General features: G+C 45.2%; 1 protein-coding gene across 7 annotated transcripts in view; it reads left to right on the top strand.

Moving 5' to 3' along the window:
* Positions 1-18,538, top strand: part of cadpsb (Ca2+-dependent activator protein for secretion b) — a 95,233-nt gene that overhangs the window by 37,005 nt on the left and 39,690 nt on the right. For all 7 annotated transcript variants that reach the window (XM_056275516.1, XM_056275515.1, XM_056275514.1 and 4 more), the window contains exons 4-6: positions 10,279-10,359; positions 11,519-11,752; positions 14,457-14,578. In XM_056275516.1, coding sequence (XP_056131491.1) covers positions 10,279-10,359; positions 11,519-11,752; positions 14,457-14,578 — 437 coding nt within the window. The remainder of the gene's footprint in view (positions 1-10,278; positions 10,360-11,518; positions 11,753-14,456; positions 14,579-18,538) is intronic.

The raw sequence follows: 18,538 nt of genomic DNA, 5'->3' as shown, positions 1-18,538 counted from the left end.
AATTACCCCACATGCTGAGCCGTCTCGGTTGCTGCTCCTCTGCCGATCCGGGGAGGGCTGCAGACTACCACATGACTCCTCTGATACATGTGGGGTCGCCAGACGCTTCTTTTCACCTGACAGTGACGAGTTTCACCAGGGGGACGTAGCGCGTGGGAGGATTACACTATTCCTCCCAGTTCCCCCTCCCCCCCGAACAGGCGCCCCGACCGACCAGAGGAGGCGCTATAGTGCAGCGACCAGGACACATATCCACATCTGGTTTTCCACCCGCAGACGCGGCCAATTGTGTCTGTAGGGACGTCCAACGAAGCCGAAGGTAACACGGGGATTCGAACCTGCGATCCCCATGTTGGTAGGCAACAGAATAGACCGCTACGCTACCCGGACGCCCACAGGGAGTTGTTTTTTTTTATCATCAATTACGTTTTACTATCGTAACTTTAATGCCTTTTTAACAAAAGGTGGGAAATCAATATTACACAATCCCCAGTCTCACATTTTTTTCCATATATTGTTTAGAATGATAATAATCATAATTAGTATAAAGTGAATAAAAATAATTTTATAGGTAAATAGCAAGTTTATTATGATTACAATAAATCATCCAAATAGACCTATTTCTATCCACAGGCTCTAGTACACAAATCAATACATCTTATTATAACACAAAAAGAACTATTGATTGTGTGTGTTGTGTGTGTGTGTGTGTGTGTGTGTGTATGAGAGACAAACCGAAAACAGAATTTCCCGTTGCACATTTGGAGATCAGCCTCTATCTGTAGCAAGAGGACCACCTTATTTAAACCAGTAGTTTTGAAATGTGAGTTTTCACCTCGTCCAGACTGATGTCATAGTCAAGTCAGGTTATAATGTGGAGGTTACCACGCTACTTAACACGTGGAGTGTGGCTCAGTAGATCAACGAGAAGAGCATGGCGCCAACGTTGACAGAACTGGAGGTTTATTTCCCATTGCCGAAACTGTTAGCCGTTGGCTAACGGGTCGCACCCTTTAGTGGAGCGGTTAGCGATGTCTCCCGCGGCGCGGGAGAGACGGGTTCGCGTCCCGGCCGCGGCAGTTCCTCTGGTTGCCCCCCGAATGCGCTACAGTATGCGTATGATAAAAGCAGCCATTAAATGGTGAGCGGCGTGGAACCTGACCTGACCTTACCTGACCTGAGCGTCTCAGTTGGCTCTCGTTCAGCACACGTGACGCTGGAAAGGAAGTGCGTTTTCCAAGCAATAGCACTTTTTTTAGCAGGCGCTCCATGGATCATGAGTGCAAAAGCATGTCCCAGAATTTCAACACTGTCCCTATGACATCATGTCATAACTGAGTCCGGTGTACCTGTCTGTCCCTCAGTAACCCTCTTTACAAAATTACATATGAGATTTCTATTTTTTATCCTACCTAAATAGCCTATAGATACCTATAGAAGTTACATCATGTGACATCAGTTAATTTACTGTACCCATGGCGTTGAACATGGTATTGTTGTTTGGGGCGGCATGGCTCAGGAGATACAGCGGGTCATCTAGTAATCGGAAGGTCGCTGGTTCGATCCCTGACTTCTGCAGAGAGAGTGGTGAGGAGTCCTTGAGCAAGACACTGAACCCCCCAGCCCTAACTGCTCCTGATGAGCAGGTTGGTGCCTTGCATGGCAGCCTCCCCCATCAGTGTATGAATGTGGGGGAGAATGGGGGAATGTGAGGCGTACACTGTAAACCACTTTGAGTGGTCGTCGACTAGAAAAGCGCTGTATAAATGCAGTCCATTTACCATTTAACAAGCCACACAGGGCACTTTGTATTCTAAGATAAACTTGGGAACAGTTAAAAATATACCCTACATAGAGCATCCGGGTAGTGTAGCGGTCTATTCCGATGGGGATCGCCGGTTCGAATCCCCGCGTTACCTCCGGCTTAGTCAGGCGTCCCAACAGACACAATTGGCCCTGTCTGCAGGCGGGAAGCCAGATGTGGGTGTGTGTCCTAGTCACTGAAATAGCGCTTCCTCTGATCGGTCGGGGGCGCCTGTTCAGGGGGGAGGGGGAACTGGGGGCGGGGGGTAGCGTGATCCTCCCACGCGCTATGTCCCCCTGGTGAAACTCCTCACTGTCAGGTGAAAAGAAGCGGCTGGCGACCCCACATGTGTCGGAGGAGGCATGTGGTAGTCAGGAGCCCTCCCTGGATCGGCAGAGGGGGCGGAGCAGAGACCGGGACGGCTCGGAAGAGTGGGGTAATTGGCCGGTTACAAATGGAGAGAATAAAGGGGGGGGGAACACCCTACCTAAGAAACAAAAGATATATTCCCCTGACTTAATGCTGATTACCTTCCCTTGTGAGGCCAGGCTTATGACCTCTCAAATGGACTGCCACATCAGAATAATTGATACGAGAGGAGGATCCATTTGGTTGCCTTCAGCAGTTTAATGGCCGCTGTTTGGCGCGCTACTCGAGACAGGCTGAATCTGCCTGCCAAACAACGACTCACGCACTACCTGCCGTTTGTTTAATGAAAACACAATCAGCCATAATTGGCAGGAATTGGTCACGTCACAACAACCGGAGTGAGCGTGCCGCTGCCTGGAGAAGACTTGCCGACAACATGCAGATGAGGAGCCACTCTTCCTCCGTCTCACGCAAACCCAAACCACCCTTGGCGGCACCGCGCAGTAGATGTACATACACATCCGCTGATGCTGCCCGTAGCGTGATGCTCAACACGTCAATAGCGCGCGCCCTCAAAAGGTATCCGTTATCGTGTGAGCTGGGGCTCGTGCTCCGATTTTGGGCTCGTGCTCCTGGTTCATATCCCGTGAAAACCAACCAGAGTGCAGTTCAGCCTCGAGCCTCGCTCTAGCTGAAACGCTATTCACCTGCCGCTCTCCGCAGTCAGTATGGCTCTCTCGTTAGGAGGGACAGGTCACCTTGGCGTCGTGTTTACTGTGACAAAAGTCTGCTTCAGCGGCAAAAAATTAAAAATTGCTATATTGTTTGCAAGATAATTACTTTACATTTATTGCACATGTGTGAATCCCAGTGGCGGACATCGTGGGTACAAAAGAGTCGCAAGCGCCTCAGATGCCGTAGCCCTAAAGCAGTGCAGAAACAGATTATTCAAGAAGAAGAAGAAAAATTCTCATTGATTTTATTTCGTATTTTGATACTTATACTAAAATCATTGATCTTTATTAGCTCGTGAAGGTTGATTAATTCTCCTATCTAATAAAAAAAAAACCAACCCGATGACAACCTAGCGTTGTTTGGTGTCATCTAGTGTCACCTAAACCACGTGACAGCCCTAAACAGTTTACAGTTCAGGTGGACTCTAGAATAGAGTAAATTCAATTGCTAGACTATGAAATTGTTCTGGTGCTGATGCCGCTGACTGGGTGAAATATCCTTCATTTCTCATGCTCAGCTGTTGTGATCATGAATATTTATATGCACGGATGCGCTCTCACTCTGGCTGAAATTATTCTGCGGTCCCCAGTGACTACTGGTAAATTACCTGTGCATTGGCGTCCGAGTGAGGCGCGCACACATCAGACCGTACCGTTTCCCTCCCCCCTGAGCCACCAATCACAGCCTGCAGGGCTCCGGGACTGACACCCAAGACTCCCATCACTGTTTTTTTTTTGTTTTCACTGACTTTGCAGGAGGCCCCACCTTGGTCTTTCCTTTAATTTGTCTCATCTGCAACTGTTAGTTGGGCAATGAGGCCTGAGCTCTTCCTGGTTTAGCCTGTAGCTGATATAATTGTGTAATGGAGCCGCTTCACTGCACTCATGATGGGGGAGAGCAGGAAAGCATTTGCTGAAACCACCCAGCCACCTCTAAGCTGAAAAAGCCGTGGCGCTGAAGCATGCGCCCAGGCTTGGCTGTCCTGGCATGGCGTGGACTCTGGACAGTGTTTATGATAAAGCGGAGATTTAAAAAGGGCACGCATGTGCTTGAAAAGCAGTGGTACGGCCTTGACTAGCCGCAAGTGCCGGGGAGAAGCACAACATTGTCGACCTCTAATTAGTGTGCCTTGCAAACATGCTGTGCTCGCACAAGAGAAGCCTTTTCTCACACTGGGCTCCGATACACACACACACACACACACACACACACACACACACACACACACACACACACACACACACACACACACACACACACACACGGCAGGTCTAAATATAGACCACCTTTCTAGGTCCAATGTTGCTCTAACTCCACCTATTCCCTCAATTGAAAAAAAAAATTTTTTTGTTTCAAACCCTGGACTTAGGGTCCAGTCGTTCCAGTCAGAACCGCTCTGTGTGCTGCCCGGCGTTAATGCTCCGTCCATCTGTGACAAGCAGAGCTGTTAACTACCCACCAGCCTCCGCTCCATCACCTCTGACCTGCTGTCAGCCTGGCTTACGGTGAGGCGATGTCACCTTTATGATAGCCACAGTGGTGCCGTCAGCTCCGCTAGAATCGAGGGAAAATGTACCTTCTGGTTGGGCTGGGGTTTTATGGAAATGCCTGTCTACCTATATCATGCTTGTGGTCCAATGACGGCAGTGACCTTTAGGTGGGTCTGTTAAGAATCGGGTGCTGTGGGGCACAACAGGGGGATGGCCATGCCTGCACATAGACAGTGACCTCTACTTCTCCTTGCTGTGTGAAACATCTCAAGACAGATGTGAAGTAATTGAAAATAACCGAGGCCATGTTTCACAAAGCTTCACAAAGTCACTGTGTGCAGTATAATGGGTAGCACGGTAATGGGTTTTAATAATCTAAAATCATTTTAGGTAGCACAGCGTTCGAAACTGTGCCATACAAATTGCTTCATGCTTCCTGGGTGGGGTTGGAGGAGGCAGATGTTAGACGGAATAATGCAGCGTCAGACGACGGCAGGTCAGGCCGCCGGATTTCTAGGCATGGCACTGTGACAGTGATTTGGTGCTGCGCGAGTCGGAGGTCGCTGGCACAGCAATCTCACAGTGCCCGGAGTCCCGAGTGCTTTGACAGGCCGCACAGGATAGTCAGCATCACCAACGAAAGGAGCTCTCCAGCCAGAACTGAGGCAGCAACGCCATCAGGATCAGTACCGCTTGCTAACAAGGCTGTGGATTAATCTTAGCTTCAGCTCCTGAACCTGAGACATGCTCCTTTTATTGATCCAGCTTGTGAGACTTCCTGTGATAGAAGGCTGGGTTTTTTTTCTTTTTTTTTCTCAAGTGTCGTGGTGGAGCAGAGCAGCGCTTGGTATTTGCTGAGCTGCAAGCGAAGACACTCTGCTGCAGCTGGTGGCAAAGTCTGATTATGTGCTCTACTAAACAGGAACTCTGGGTAATACAGCAGGGTGGCTGTTCAGTGGCCAACGCTGGAAACACACAATACTTGACAGCTCATGCTGACAGTCTTCCATTTTAGATACCATCTGGACAGCATCATTTCATAACGTGCACATGAATAACTCGAACTAGCATCAAATCCAGTTAACTTTTAACGCTGACTTTCCTCATTAGGCCGCTGATAGATGTGCTGGCTATCGCACAGGATGAATAGATATACTGTATACATGCATGTTACATAATGACAATAATTACATAACTGTGCAAGTGTGCATTTTAAATTATAGATCAGGACAATGAAATTGATCTAAGCTGCTTTTTTTTTTTGCCTTAATACTCAGGCGTCTTAAGAGTATGGACTTATCTAATCGAAGTGCATGAGTGGGCTTGACTATTCAGGTAGGATCAGGGGAACCGAGCCTCTCTCCGTCTCTCTCTTTATCTTCTCTTCAGCTCCGTTGCTCTCTCTCACTCTGTCCTCTGCCATGTTCTGCGTCTCTTCATCTCAGTCCAAGTTGAACACGGTGCAGCAGACTTCACTCGGTCGCCTCTCTCCTCCTCCTGCGTCTGCACAGTCATTCCAGCTCATTCTTTCTAAAAGGGGGGGGGGGGTTGCTGGAAGCGGCAGAGAATCAATACAGTAAAGCCTGAGAGACGAGGCCTCTTAATGTAATAGGAGTGGGTGAAATGCCACCATGCACGGAGAGGTCAGCGCTGGCGTATGGCCCATCAACAGGAGTCCAGAGGATTTTTACTGTAGCACCAACAAAGTGGGGAGGTCCTATAAGAGAAGCCATGCCGAAGTCTCCTCTGTTGTCGATGGATGATTTCCTCCACAGAAACAATTTGATGTAATCTTGTCGCACAAGAAATAGGAAACATAAACTGCACAAAACACACAAATCCATGGCTGTCAAAAAGACAATCAGCAGATTATCCGTTTTCATGCTCCTCCGGCTTGTACTCCATAGTGGACATGCAGATGATTCAGCCCGAGTCGAAACAATGCTACAGCCATGCATCACTGTGAATTCAATAGGGCATTTCAAAATGCTTAAGTTGTTTTATTGCCAAATCCCTTAGTTGTTTGCTGTACCTATGTTCTCTGCATTTTCAGTATGAAGTCCAGAACAGATTTATACGAAAATGAAATCTCTCGTTCGAGCATGTCACCGGCTGAGTAGAAAATAATAACGGACATCAAATGCCACACAATTCCTTTAAAGTGGAACTTTTGTTCTGTTAGTCATTTTTAAAATGTTCAGATTTTTTTTCCTCTCTTTTGTCAAGTCAGCTCATCTGACAATTTGATAAATCGCTTCAACTGCCAAGACTGACTTAGGACAAATGGACACCCAGTGGGATCAATGTAAAGCAAATATGTTCTCAGTAGAAACTGAGCTCCAAAGCAGGTTTTTTTTGCAGCATAAACCTTTACAACGTAGAAATGTTCCATCGTTTAAATAACCAGGAAGACATGTTCGTGATGATTGTTACGGTTTTCATTAAATGTCTATAGAATTTTCTTAAATGTCTGTAGTTTCTACCAGGCTGCCTTCAGATCAGAAACGTGCTCTTCGCTCATTGTGAGGTGGAGCAGAGCATAGTGCAGACACGACACAGAGGCAACGGCGTACGTCATCAACGCTAGGCTAACTTTAGCACTGGATTTAGATAAATTTGTAAAAACTTCATGTCTAGTCACCAACCCAGTAGCTCCATCTGACTGCTGACATTTGGCCACGCATAGCTTTTACTGCCGAGATCGTGGAATCAGTGGCGCCCCCAGAAATTTTTCATAGGGGTGGCCAAATGGGGCCACTGCAAATCTTGGGGTGGCCCACCGAAACCAAAAGCCATGACTGCCTTTCAGGAAATCTATCCTGCTTTTGCAGTATTCTGTATAGGCTAGCTGAAAACTGTCAAGTTAAGGAATCGCACACTGAAAAACTGTGGCTTCTTATTTTTCACAGTTAATGTTACTGAATAGACTAATACGGTACAGTTAACATTTTGAGTTTCAATGTGTCATGTGTCTGTATATATTGTAACAGGTTAGGCGATTCCTTGTTACATTGTGTATGTCCAGAAATGAAAAATGAAAATATCAGATAGAAGCATATTATACATAATCAAAAGCACATTCTGCATATACAACTCGTGGCTGGGGGGCCCAGCGGGGGGGGGCAGGGATAGTATCAGGGTGGCCATGGCCACCCCTGGCCGCCCCTTGGGGGCGCCACTGCGTGGTATGCTTTTAATGTTGTGTTATAGAATTCGGGGAACCTTTTTCTTCCATGTCTCTGAACTTGCCCCGCTTGCATGTGTCGCTTCTGGCTACGTCACACACAGCTGTTATCTCATTGGTTGCGCTTTAAGGGACAGCGGCAACCAATAAGAGCACGGCTACCGAGGTCAAAGTTGACCCCCCCCCCCCCCCGCTCTTCTTGAGCCGCCTGGTGACAGGCAGATCTGGCCAATCCTAGTGCCTGAGAGCAGGAACTTTCCAGATTCATCCAGATTCATCCTAGGGAAAAAATATTCGCGTCCCGGTCGCCGTTCCACCACCTCTCTCTGCCGATCTGGGGGCCGCCCGACCGACCAGAGGAGGCGCTAGTGCGGCGACCAGGACAAATACCCACATCCGACTTCCCACCCGCAGACGTTTGAGTGCAGCACTCGGTGGCAGAGATGCGCCACGCTAAGAGTAGCACTCCTGCCTAGTTGGGCGCCACCGGTCTCCCCATAGGAAAATAATGGCACCGTCAGCGCAGAGCGGTTTTACCACTGATCATTTGTGAGCGCCCTCAAGTGTCTATATTCGCTGCAGCTCACCGCTGTTAAAAAAAGAAAAAGACTAAAACTGTCTGATGAGATTTGTTCTTGGGTTATTGGTTTAAACCCTGATACTGCATACCTGTAAGGCATGCTGCTAATCAGCTCATGCATTATCATGCAAGGTAAACCTGATTATAGTCGTAGTAGCATCTGCTGGTGCGTCATAGCAGCGATTTTTGCCAGAACTAAGCCATATTGCCATATCAAAAAGACATGCATGTTAGGGTTAATACTCCCATCTGTGCCCCTGAGCAAGGCAATAGGAAAGAAGAACTGGAGTTGGTCCCCGGGCGCTGCAGCTGCCCACTGCTTCTATACAATAGGATGGGTTAGTTGCAGAAAACACATTTCATTGTAACCGAACAGCTGCACAATGACAAAAATGAAGCGGCTTTCTACTGTTGGAGACAGTGGCAGAGAAAGTAAAGGTATACAGAGGCAGACAGCAAAAGGGAAATATCAGCCTTCTCTTTCTCTCCCTGTGTCAGCTAATATAAATCTCTTATTCATTATTGATGCAAGAGAACCATGGATTTCTCTACTTCGTATTACTTAGGGGCAAAGCGTAGGCTAACAGATGTCGGGCTCCTTTTCTGTGCTGTAGCTATTGTTAAATGCAGGCAGTAAAAAAAAAAGACATTACTTCAAGGTTCATCCTTCTGTGTCAGAGCGTTTAAGTCTGCAAGCATTTTGCAAGATTTTACATTGCAAGATGTTTGCTTTATTCGTGTGGATGTCAGTATCGACATTTAAATATTAACACTGTTAGCCTCGATATTCCTTAACAGGACCATAAAATACTACCATGTTTATACTGATATGTTTTTTGTGGTGATGATGATGATGATGATGAAAATGAGGACAGGCGATGTGAGGACTGCACTTTGATTATCTTGATCTATTCTGGTATCTACTTGCTGTGACAGTGCCAAAGCTGGAAAAACTCAGAATTATCATGAGCCTTCGTAGTCACCGCCATGCCGCTTGTTGCAGCCCGTAATGGCCTCATTTGCTTTGGTTCGAAGCCTCGGCCGGTTAATTCTGGCAAACTGCAAGTCTGTAATTGAAATCCAGTTTCTCTTTTGGCTGCAGCAGTTGTTGCCCCTCCCTTGTTCTCAGCGCGCATGTTATTTCGCCACCACAGAGCTGGGATTTGCTGCAGCCTCTCTGGAGGGTCATAACCATAACAACACATCATGACAAAAAGAACGAGAGAGTGGCAGGCGGAATTTATAGGTTTTGCCAACAGGACTTACTTGTTTACTTCTTGTATAACTGATGATTTTGTTAGCCCTCTGCATGTTCAGGCATCACAGCCCTCAGCTCATACATCATGTTTGGACCAGAACTCTTTAGAACAAGAGGAATCAAATTTCATGTTTCATGTCCCTCCTCTGCTGGTTCATTGTTATTGCACAGTGGAGTGTTTGCAGTGTGGCAGCATGTGTGTATATGCACATGCACATGTGTGTGTGTGTGTGTGTGTGTGTGTGTGTGTGTGTGTGTGTGTGTGTGTGTGTGAGAGGGTTATGTGAAGGTGACAGGGCTCGATGTGACTGCTGCACGGGCCAACTGGCCCGTGTTTCTGTTGGCTCAGTGTGATTCGTGATAATATGCCATGGCCATGGCCGCGCTATAGGATGGGCCATGGAGATGCCCCTATAAACCAGTATCGGAGGTGAACAGCGTATATGGCAACCAGTGAGCTGACAGAGTACACATCGGTAATTTAATTGGACTCTAAGACACTTTTTTTCATTCTTTTCCTCTCCTTTATGTGGTGCATTATCCACAATGTGCTTTCTATCTATCTATCTATCTATCTATCTATCTATCTATCTATCTATCTATCTATCTATCTATCTATCTATCTATCTATCTATCTATCTATCATTATGTATACAGTGTAAACAAATGAATCCAATAAAATCCAATTTCTGCATGTAATTATAAGTCTTAGATCACAAAATGAACCTGGGAAATATAGGTGCCCTATACTCCTTAGTCATGAAGCAGTGGTTGGGACTTGCTTCATGCTGTGTATAGTTGTTGTTGTTGTGTTTAACTGAGACTGTAGCGGTCTTTTTCCTTCTTGATTATCACTAGCTGGACAACTTGGACGAGCAGGCTGCGCAGATCAGACGAGAGTTGGATGGCCGTCTTCAGATGGCCGACCAGATTGCCAGGGTGAGTCAGACACTGCAGTGGGTTCATGAGACAAAGAGGTTGTGACTTCTGTGCGTTCTTACATATTCATTTAAACAGAATAGACATGTGAAAAGTAAAGCACGTAAAAGCAAAGTGCGCCCAGTAAAGCAAATACACGACTGAGCACAAAGTTAAATGCTGACCAGTGACCAAGAGACCTTTTTCACAGTCATGGTCAATTTACTTCCACTTCGTCATAGTATCGGTTTCCTGAAATGTTAAAAATGCCAACGTTCTGTCATCTTCAGTTCTGTCTGTGATCACTTATTTTGTGTTTCAATGCAGTGCAGCATATAACACAATACAGGTGTTGTCATTGACATATATTCACGTTCATGCTTTCAGACTACTGTACAGCTAGAGATAAAGTGATTTGATTGAGGATCACAAAATGCTAACAGCCTTGAAATTACCTTTAGCCTTCATTAGCCAGTTAGCATTTTGTGACCCTGGGCACGGTGGTGCAGTGGTTAAGTGCTGTCGCCTCACAAGAAGAGGGTCCTGGGTTCGAACCCCGGGGTTGTCCAACCTTGGGGGGGAGTCAATCCCAGGTCGTCCTCTGTGTGGTGTTTGCATGTTCTCCCCGAGTGCTCCGGTTTCTTCTCACAATCAAAAAGACATGCATGTTAGGGTTAATACTCCTGTCTGTGCCTCTAACCGAGGCAATGGGAAAAGAACTGGAGTTGGTCCCCGGGCGGGCACGACATGAACGCGGTAGCCCACTGCTCCTAACTACACAGATCACAGCTAGGATGGGCTAATTTGCAGTAGCTGAATTTCCCCAAGGGGGTTAATAAAGGAAACTGAATTTCTTGATTGAATCACTGTTTTGGATGTGCGGTTGTCTGACAAAAGAAACATAAAGATGTCAATGACAACACCTTTACTGTGCTATATGCTTCACTGAAACACAGAAGAAGGGATCACAGATGGAATCGAGGGCAACAGAAAGTTGGCCTTTTAACATTGCGAGCAATGGGGGAAATCGATCTTCATCCTACTTTGACGAAGCGGCAGTACATCAGCTATGTTTGTGAAAAAGTTCATTTCATGTCCATGGAAGATGTATATGTGTGTGTGTGTTGTTGTTGTTGTTGTTGCTCAATGTGTCATGGTACTTTCACGGTACTCTCTGCAGGGTGGTAAGTTCCCCAAATTTGTATCCAAAGAAATGGAGGCGATGTACATCGAGGAGCTCAAGTCTTCGGTGAACCAGCTGATGGCGAACCTGGAGAGCATGCCCGTGTCCAAGGGAGGGGAGTTCAAACTCCAAAAGCTGAAACGGGGACACAACACCTCCATCATAGACATGGGCCAAGAGGATGAGAACACGCTGTCCAAGTCCGACGTGGTTCTCTCCTTCACACTGGAGGTAGAGCCGCACAAAAAGGCCGAGATACACAGTTTGTCAATATTAAGACCATGCTGCTTGTATCTTAGTTTGTATCCCTAGTGTTTACCACTTGTGTTGAATATCTTTAAGTAGAACTTTCAGTCAGAAGAAGCAGGTGCAAATAAATTCCTTGCAATGAAAAAAAAAACTGAGACTTTTAGTGTGAGACTAGGTCTGCATAAATCAGGGTTCATAAATCAGAGCTGTCTTAGACTACCTGTCTGTGCCAGACTAAGTATAGTAACATACAGAAGAGGTGCTCTGAGGCATGAACAGAAGGCATGAGACACAAAAAAAAAACCCTCTTTTACCGGCTCCTTAAACTGGGAACATGAGTCATCTTCGTTATCAGCTTGTCTGGGATGAATTATCATGGATCAGGAAAGTTCTCGCCTCATGTATTATGGTGTCTGCTATTTCAGAATTCATAACGTCGACAGGAAATTCAGCTTTGGTGTGAAACAAGCTATACTTTAAAGAGTCTCAAAATGGGAATATGTCTCATTTTTAATTGGTGCAAAAAAGTTGCAGGTGGACTATGTGGTTGGTAAAAAACAAAGAAAAAGATTTCCAAGATCTGAAATGACACCGCTGGAAAATGCAGTGTCCATGGTGCTTTGAGGATGCTCTTTATAGTCATGACAGGCGCTGTAGCTTTGGCGAGCAAATTCAACATGTTTCAGGTTCACCACATCTATTCTTCCGCATGTTGGACATCTTGCTTCAAAATGCCTTGGTTTTCAAAACACCTCTAGTTTCTTTGTACACCGAAAGGGACTCTTTTTTTACATTTTACACATGTCGTCGTGTGCAAGAACACGCATATGTGTAAGACTCAATGCACAACGAAGACATTCATTTGATATAGAATCCCATATGGTCTGACTAGTCCCTGTCATTGTGAAACCTGGCCCTAACATGTCTTGATGCATGCTCAGTAATCCAGGTAAGGACATCAAAGAAGGTTGAATCAGTTCATCTGGATACAATGTTTACTGACAGATACATTTCATCACAACTAAGTGACAACTTCAGTCTAAACTGACTGCAGGTATCCCCACCCTCATAAACACGCCGCGCCAGAAGTTGGTCCACCCCGAGGATCGTGTCCCCCGGCACAAACAGAGCGATAAAGTGTATGCTGTTAAGTGCCCGGAAGATTGCAGTGCACATTGGGGAAACTAGAAAGATGCTGGCCAAGAGGATGTTACAACACAGGAGAGCTAACACGTCAGGTCAGGACTCCGCAGTCTACACCCCTCTACAGGCCAGGGGCCACTCGTTCAGGGATGAGGATGTGCACATCCTTGATAGGGAGGAACAATGGTTTGAACGTGAAGTGAAAGAGGCCATCTATTGCCCCTTTTCTACTACATGGTACCGGCTCAACTTGACTCAACTCGAATTGACTTGACTCGACTCACAGAGTGTCGTTTTCCATTACTGTAACAGTACCCCCTCAGTGTTGCTGGTCTGCATTGATTTTGGTACCTGCTCTGTTTTTTTTGGAACCTTGACAAAGGTGGTACCTAGAAAGTGGTAACAGTTACCAAAATGCCGGTACTTTCCTGTAATGGAAAACGAAAAAGTCGAGTTGAGTTGAGTCAGTACCATGTGGTGGAAAAGGGGCATATGTGAAGAGGGAACCATCATCCCTGAACCGGGGGGGGGGGGGGCTAAGAGTACATCTGTTACCAATTTACAATGCTGTGATTGCAACAATCCTTAATCCTCTGTGAATAGTGAACATGGCCTTTGAAAATCTAGTTAAAGGTCACACCCATATTTGCATATGAAACTGGTCGTTGGTTTCGGTCGTCGGTTTCGGTCATTGGTTTCGGTCATTAGGCAACTGTATTGTACTGTATTATTTATAAGGGTGGGATACCTGCAGTCAGTTTAGACCGAAGAGGTCACTTAGATGAGGGATGAAACGTATCTGTCAATAAATGTTGTGTCCAGATGAACTGATTCAACTTTCTTTGACTGACCCTAATATGTAGACGTTGCTTCTCACATTTTGCTTCTCTTTTTTTTTGCCATCAAAATGTGCCGTTACCGATTCTTTGCCAGTTTGAATTTTTTTGAGTATACAAATGCTCTATAAACCGAGCCTGTTACACAAAAGACACAGCTGTCCGTTCTCTTCAGGAAGAATAACATCGATTATACCATTTCACAGATGCCTTTACCGGTGCCTTACAGCATCACGGGTGTTTCTATTTATAACAAGGGTTGCCCCAATGGAAACTGAGGCTCAAGGTCTGCTCATGCTAATGCAGGCTCCACATGCCGAGCTGTGAAGGCCCAGTCTCTGATATTACATGATGGGAAACTCCCGCAAGACCCATTTCTTCTACTCGTAGTCAAGGTTTTATTTTTTAATTTTTTAAATGATCTTAACAGCAGTATTTCTTTCATAGGGCAGTTTTAACAGTCACATAATGTACACATTGACACAACTCAAGCATCATGAGGTTTTGATGATCCATTATTACACAAAAGCAAAGCTCTCTGTTTAGTGATGTGACCGGGGCTTTGTTTTTGGGGCAGAGCTCTACCAAGGAGCATATTCAAACTGAGAGCAACTGCTTCTTGTACATCTGTGATGTACTTATTAACTTGACAAAAGTGGGTTTTCTCTCAGGTCTGTGATTGGAATGACTTCTTCTACCCGCTGTAGGTGGTGATCATGGAGGTGCAGGGGCTGAAGTCTCTTGCCCCCAACCGGATTGTCTATTGCACCATGGAGGTGGAGGGAGGTGAAAAGCTCCAGACAGACCAAGCAGAAGCATCAAAGCCAACGTAAGTGTCTGGACACACACATATACAGTCACTCATACACACACATTCTCACATGTTAGCACTGAGAATAAACTATTTCTCTAGATGATCTAATGAGTACGGCTCTGATCCGAACCTTTATCCCCCAATACTGCCCGACAGCAACATGAAAACTTTGAAATGCAAATTGTTAGGTATTCATTAGCATGGACAATAAAAGCTCATTTCTTTCAAAAAGCAAACACGTCCTTCACTACATTTTCTATCAAGTTGGCTACTGAAACATCGAGCACATTCAAATCAGCACAGTTAAGGTTTTGTTTAAAGCTGAGGATGTAACCTCGCTTTACATTAACAAGCCAGCAAAATACACACTTTACTGGTATTTTCAGTTATAGCTAGCTCAGGTGTATTTATTCATAGGGTGGGACAGAATTTTTCAGTTTTTGGTCAAGATGAGAAGATCAGCTTGGCTTATGAAACACTTTTTTGACTCATTTGTTATAAGATGATGCTGAGGGTGGTGTCCTTGTGAAATGGCGCGTTTGTCCTCATCTCATCTCGTCTTTTACATAGTAGTTTTACTGTACGGTGGATTACGGAGCCCAAGGAGCAAATCAAAACGCTCATATAGAGTGCAAGTGTAGCCTACCATAAGCTATTTTAAGGCCCAAATGTCCTTCTCTGATGTCCTTAATTCAAGTGCTATTTTACGAGCAGAGCGGGAGCGATGGAGGGAGGTGCAGGGAGTGGGTGAAAGAGACGAAAAGGTGAAGAAAGGAGTATATTATTGTGTGTGTGTGTGTGTCTATTTGGATCCTGTATTTAAATTCTATCAGATATATTTGTAGTTTGCACACATGCCCGCTAACTCTCTCTCTCTCGCTCCCTCTCTCTCCCTCTCCCTCTCTCTCTCCCTCTCTCTCTCTCCCTCACTCTCTCTCTTTCTATCCCGCTCTCAAATTAAAATTTTCAAATTCAAATTTGCTTTATTGGCATGACAAGCATTCTCATATTGCCAAAGCATTAATAAAATATGATACAAAATACTTAATGTCATCACAAACAATACAAACAAGATAAGACAGTCAAAAACAAACAAACACAAACAAACAAACAGGCATATATTAATGAACTGATTTTGGTCGCTCAGTGTCCCTCAGGCTCTCTCTCTTTCTCTAGCGTTCTCGCTCTCTCTCCTCTCTTTCTCTCACTCTCTTGCACGCTCTCTTTCTCTCTCTCTCTTGCACTCTCTCTCTTGCTCACCTCTCTTTCTCTCTCGCCCTCGCACTCTCTCTTTCTTGCTCTCGCTCTTTCTCTTGCTTTCTCTTTCTCTCTCACTCTCACTCTCTTTCTCTCGCTCTTACTCTCTCGCTTTCTCTTGCTCTCTTTCTCTCTCACTCTCTCCCTCTCTTTCTCTCTCACTCTCTCGCTCTCTTTCTCTCTCACTCTCTTGCTCTCTCTCTCTCTTTCTCTTGCTTTCTCTTTCTCTTTCTCTCTCTCAACATGTACCCTTATGCCCGAGAGGAATGTTTGAAGGATATTTGCATAAAGTAATGACATACAGAAGGAAAATGCAGATTATGCGTTAGCACGGTTGAAGGTCACACATTGGACTGACTGACTGACATCACCCTAACATCACAGGTTATCAAGCTACGCCATGCACTGCTTTTTTTTTTTAACCAGTGAATGGCACCAAAAGCCCAATACAGAATCAAAACATCAGTGCTTTTGCCCTTTTAATTTCTATCTAAAGGCATGTTTCCAAATGAACTTTAAAAAATAAATGCGGTCTATGACTAATGCCAAACAGTGATGACAAAGAATTTCTTTTGCTTTAGCTTTCACTGTCTGTGCTGTGCTACAGTGCATGGTATATCACTTTATGCAACTTTACCTGCATCTTGGAGCAGGTACATTTTTCAGAAACATGTAACAGACTCATATTTACATCCTGCTTTAACTCCAGATAGTGATGGATTATGACATTGGCAAGCTACCAGTTAAAATGGCACTAAACGATATAGCGAGAACAAAACAGGGCTGTCTTTTAATAACTTGCTTGCAAAGTATATTTCATATTTCATTTCATAACAATCTCCCCTTTCACACATTTACAAAAAACAGTCCAAGCCACCCTGCAGAAATGTGACTCTGGTCAGAAAGCTCTTGTCTCACAAATGCACATTAAGTGGCGTACAGGTGCACCAGAAGGTACGTCACATGTAAAGGCACTCATGTTGCCCATCAGACCAACCCCAAACCAGCCTGTAACCTCCTCTTCATATTCCTTTAGCACAACCCTTAATCACATCGGCAAGATGCTTAGAACGTTGGTTTCTTTTGATGTACACTATATGGACAAAAGTATTGGGACACCTGTCCATTACACCTACAGGGGCTTTTATGACATCCCATTCTAAATCCATAGCCATTAATATGGAGTTGGTCCCCCCGTTGCAGTTATAACAGCTTCCACTCTTCTGGGAAGGCTTTCCACAAGATTTTGGAGTGTGTCGGTGGGAATTTTTTGCCCATTCATCCAGAAGAGCATTTCTGAGGTCAGGCACTGAGGTTGGATGAGAAGACCTGGTTCACAATCTCCGTTCTAGTTCATCCCAAAGGTGTTCGATGGGGTTGAGGTTAGGGGTCTGTGCCGGCCAGTCAAATTCTTCCACACCAAACTCACCCAACCACGTCTTAATGTACCTTGCTTTGTGCTCTGGGGCACAGTCATGCTGGAACAGAAAAGGGCCCTCCCCAAACGGTTCCCAAAAAGTTGGAAGCAAAGACTTGTCCAAAATGTCTTGATATGCTGAAGCATTAAGATTTCCCTTCACTGGAACTAAGGGGTCTATCCCAACCCCTGAAAAACAACCCCATACCATTATCCCTCCTCCACCAAACTTTACAGTTTGCACAGTGCAGTCAGGCAGGTAATGTTCTCCTGGCACCCGCCAAACCCAGACTCGTCCATCAGACTGCCAGACAGAGAAGTGTGATTCGTCACTCCACAGAACACGTTTCCACTGCTTCAGAGTCCAGTGGCATCGTGCTTTACACCACACCATCCAACGCTTGGCATTGTGTTTGGTGATGTAAGGCTTGCATGCAGCTGCTCGGCCATGGAAACCCATTCCATGAAGCTCCTGGTGCACAGTTTTTGTGCTGATATTAATGCCAGAGGAAGTTTGGAACTCTGCAGTTATTGAGTCAACAGCGTGTTGGCGACTTTTACGCACTACGCGCCTCAGCACTCGTTGACCCCGCAATGTGACTTTATGTGGTCTGCCACTTCATGGCTGAATTGCTGTTGTTCCTAAATACTCCCACTTTTCAATAATACCACTTACAGTTGACTGCGGAATATCTTGCAGGGAAGAAATTTCACGAACTGACTTATTGCAAAGGTGGCATCCTATTACAGTTCCACACTTGAATTCACTGAGCTCTTCAGAACAACCCATTCTCTCACAAATGTTTGTAAATGCAGACTGCATGGCTAGCTGCTTGATTTTATACACCTGTGGCAATGGGTCTGAATGAAACACCTGAATTCAATGATTAAGAGGTGTGTCTCAATACTTTTGTCCATATAGTGTAGCTACATAAAGTCAGTCACCGTACAGATCAACTTGTTGACAAGATACAAGATTTTTGAACGTTTGAACTCAAATTTTCAAACCAACATAATTTCTACTGTGTTCACAGATATCCCAAGAAAAACAACTTTTACAGCCTCATTCATCATTCGTCCATTTATTACACACTCACAGAAAGAATATCAGAGTAATTGATGTGGCAAATCATGAGGTAAACAAAAACAAACAGTGGGTCAGGGGTATTTTCTGGTAGCCCCTGCCCTTCTGTGTAGCGTCCTTTCTCTTGTAAGCTAGAGGACAGATTTGGAAAAACTGGAGGTCTATGATACTATGACAGATTTTTCTGACAATGTGAGAAATGCACTCAGAAAAAAAC

The sequence above is a fragment of the Lampris incognitus genome, chromosome 2 (assembly GCF_029633865.1).
Source record: "Lampris incognitus isolate fLamInc1 chromosome 2, fLamInc1.hap2, whole genome shotgun sequence".
Lineage (NCBI taxonomy): Eukaryota > Metazoa > Chordata > Actinopteri > Lampriformes > Lampridae > Lampris > Lampris incognitus.
Note: the sequence above shows the minus strand (reverse complement) of the source record. Positions and strands in the feature narration are given on the sequence as shown.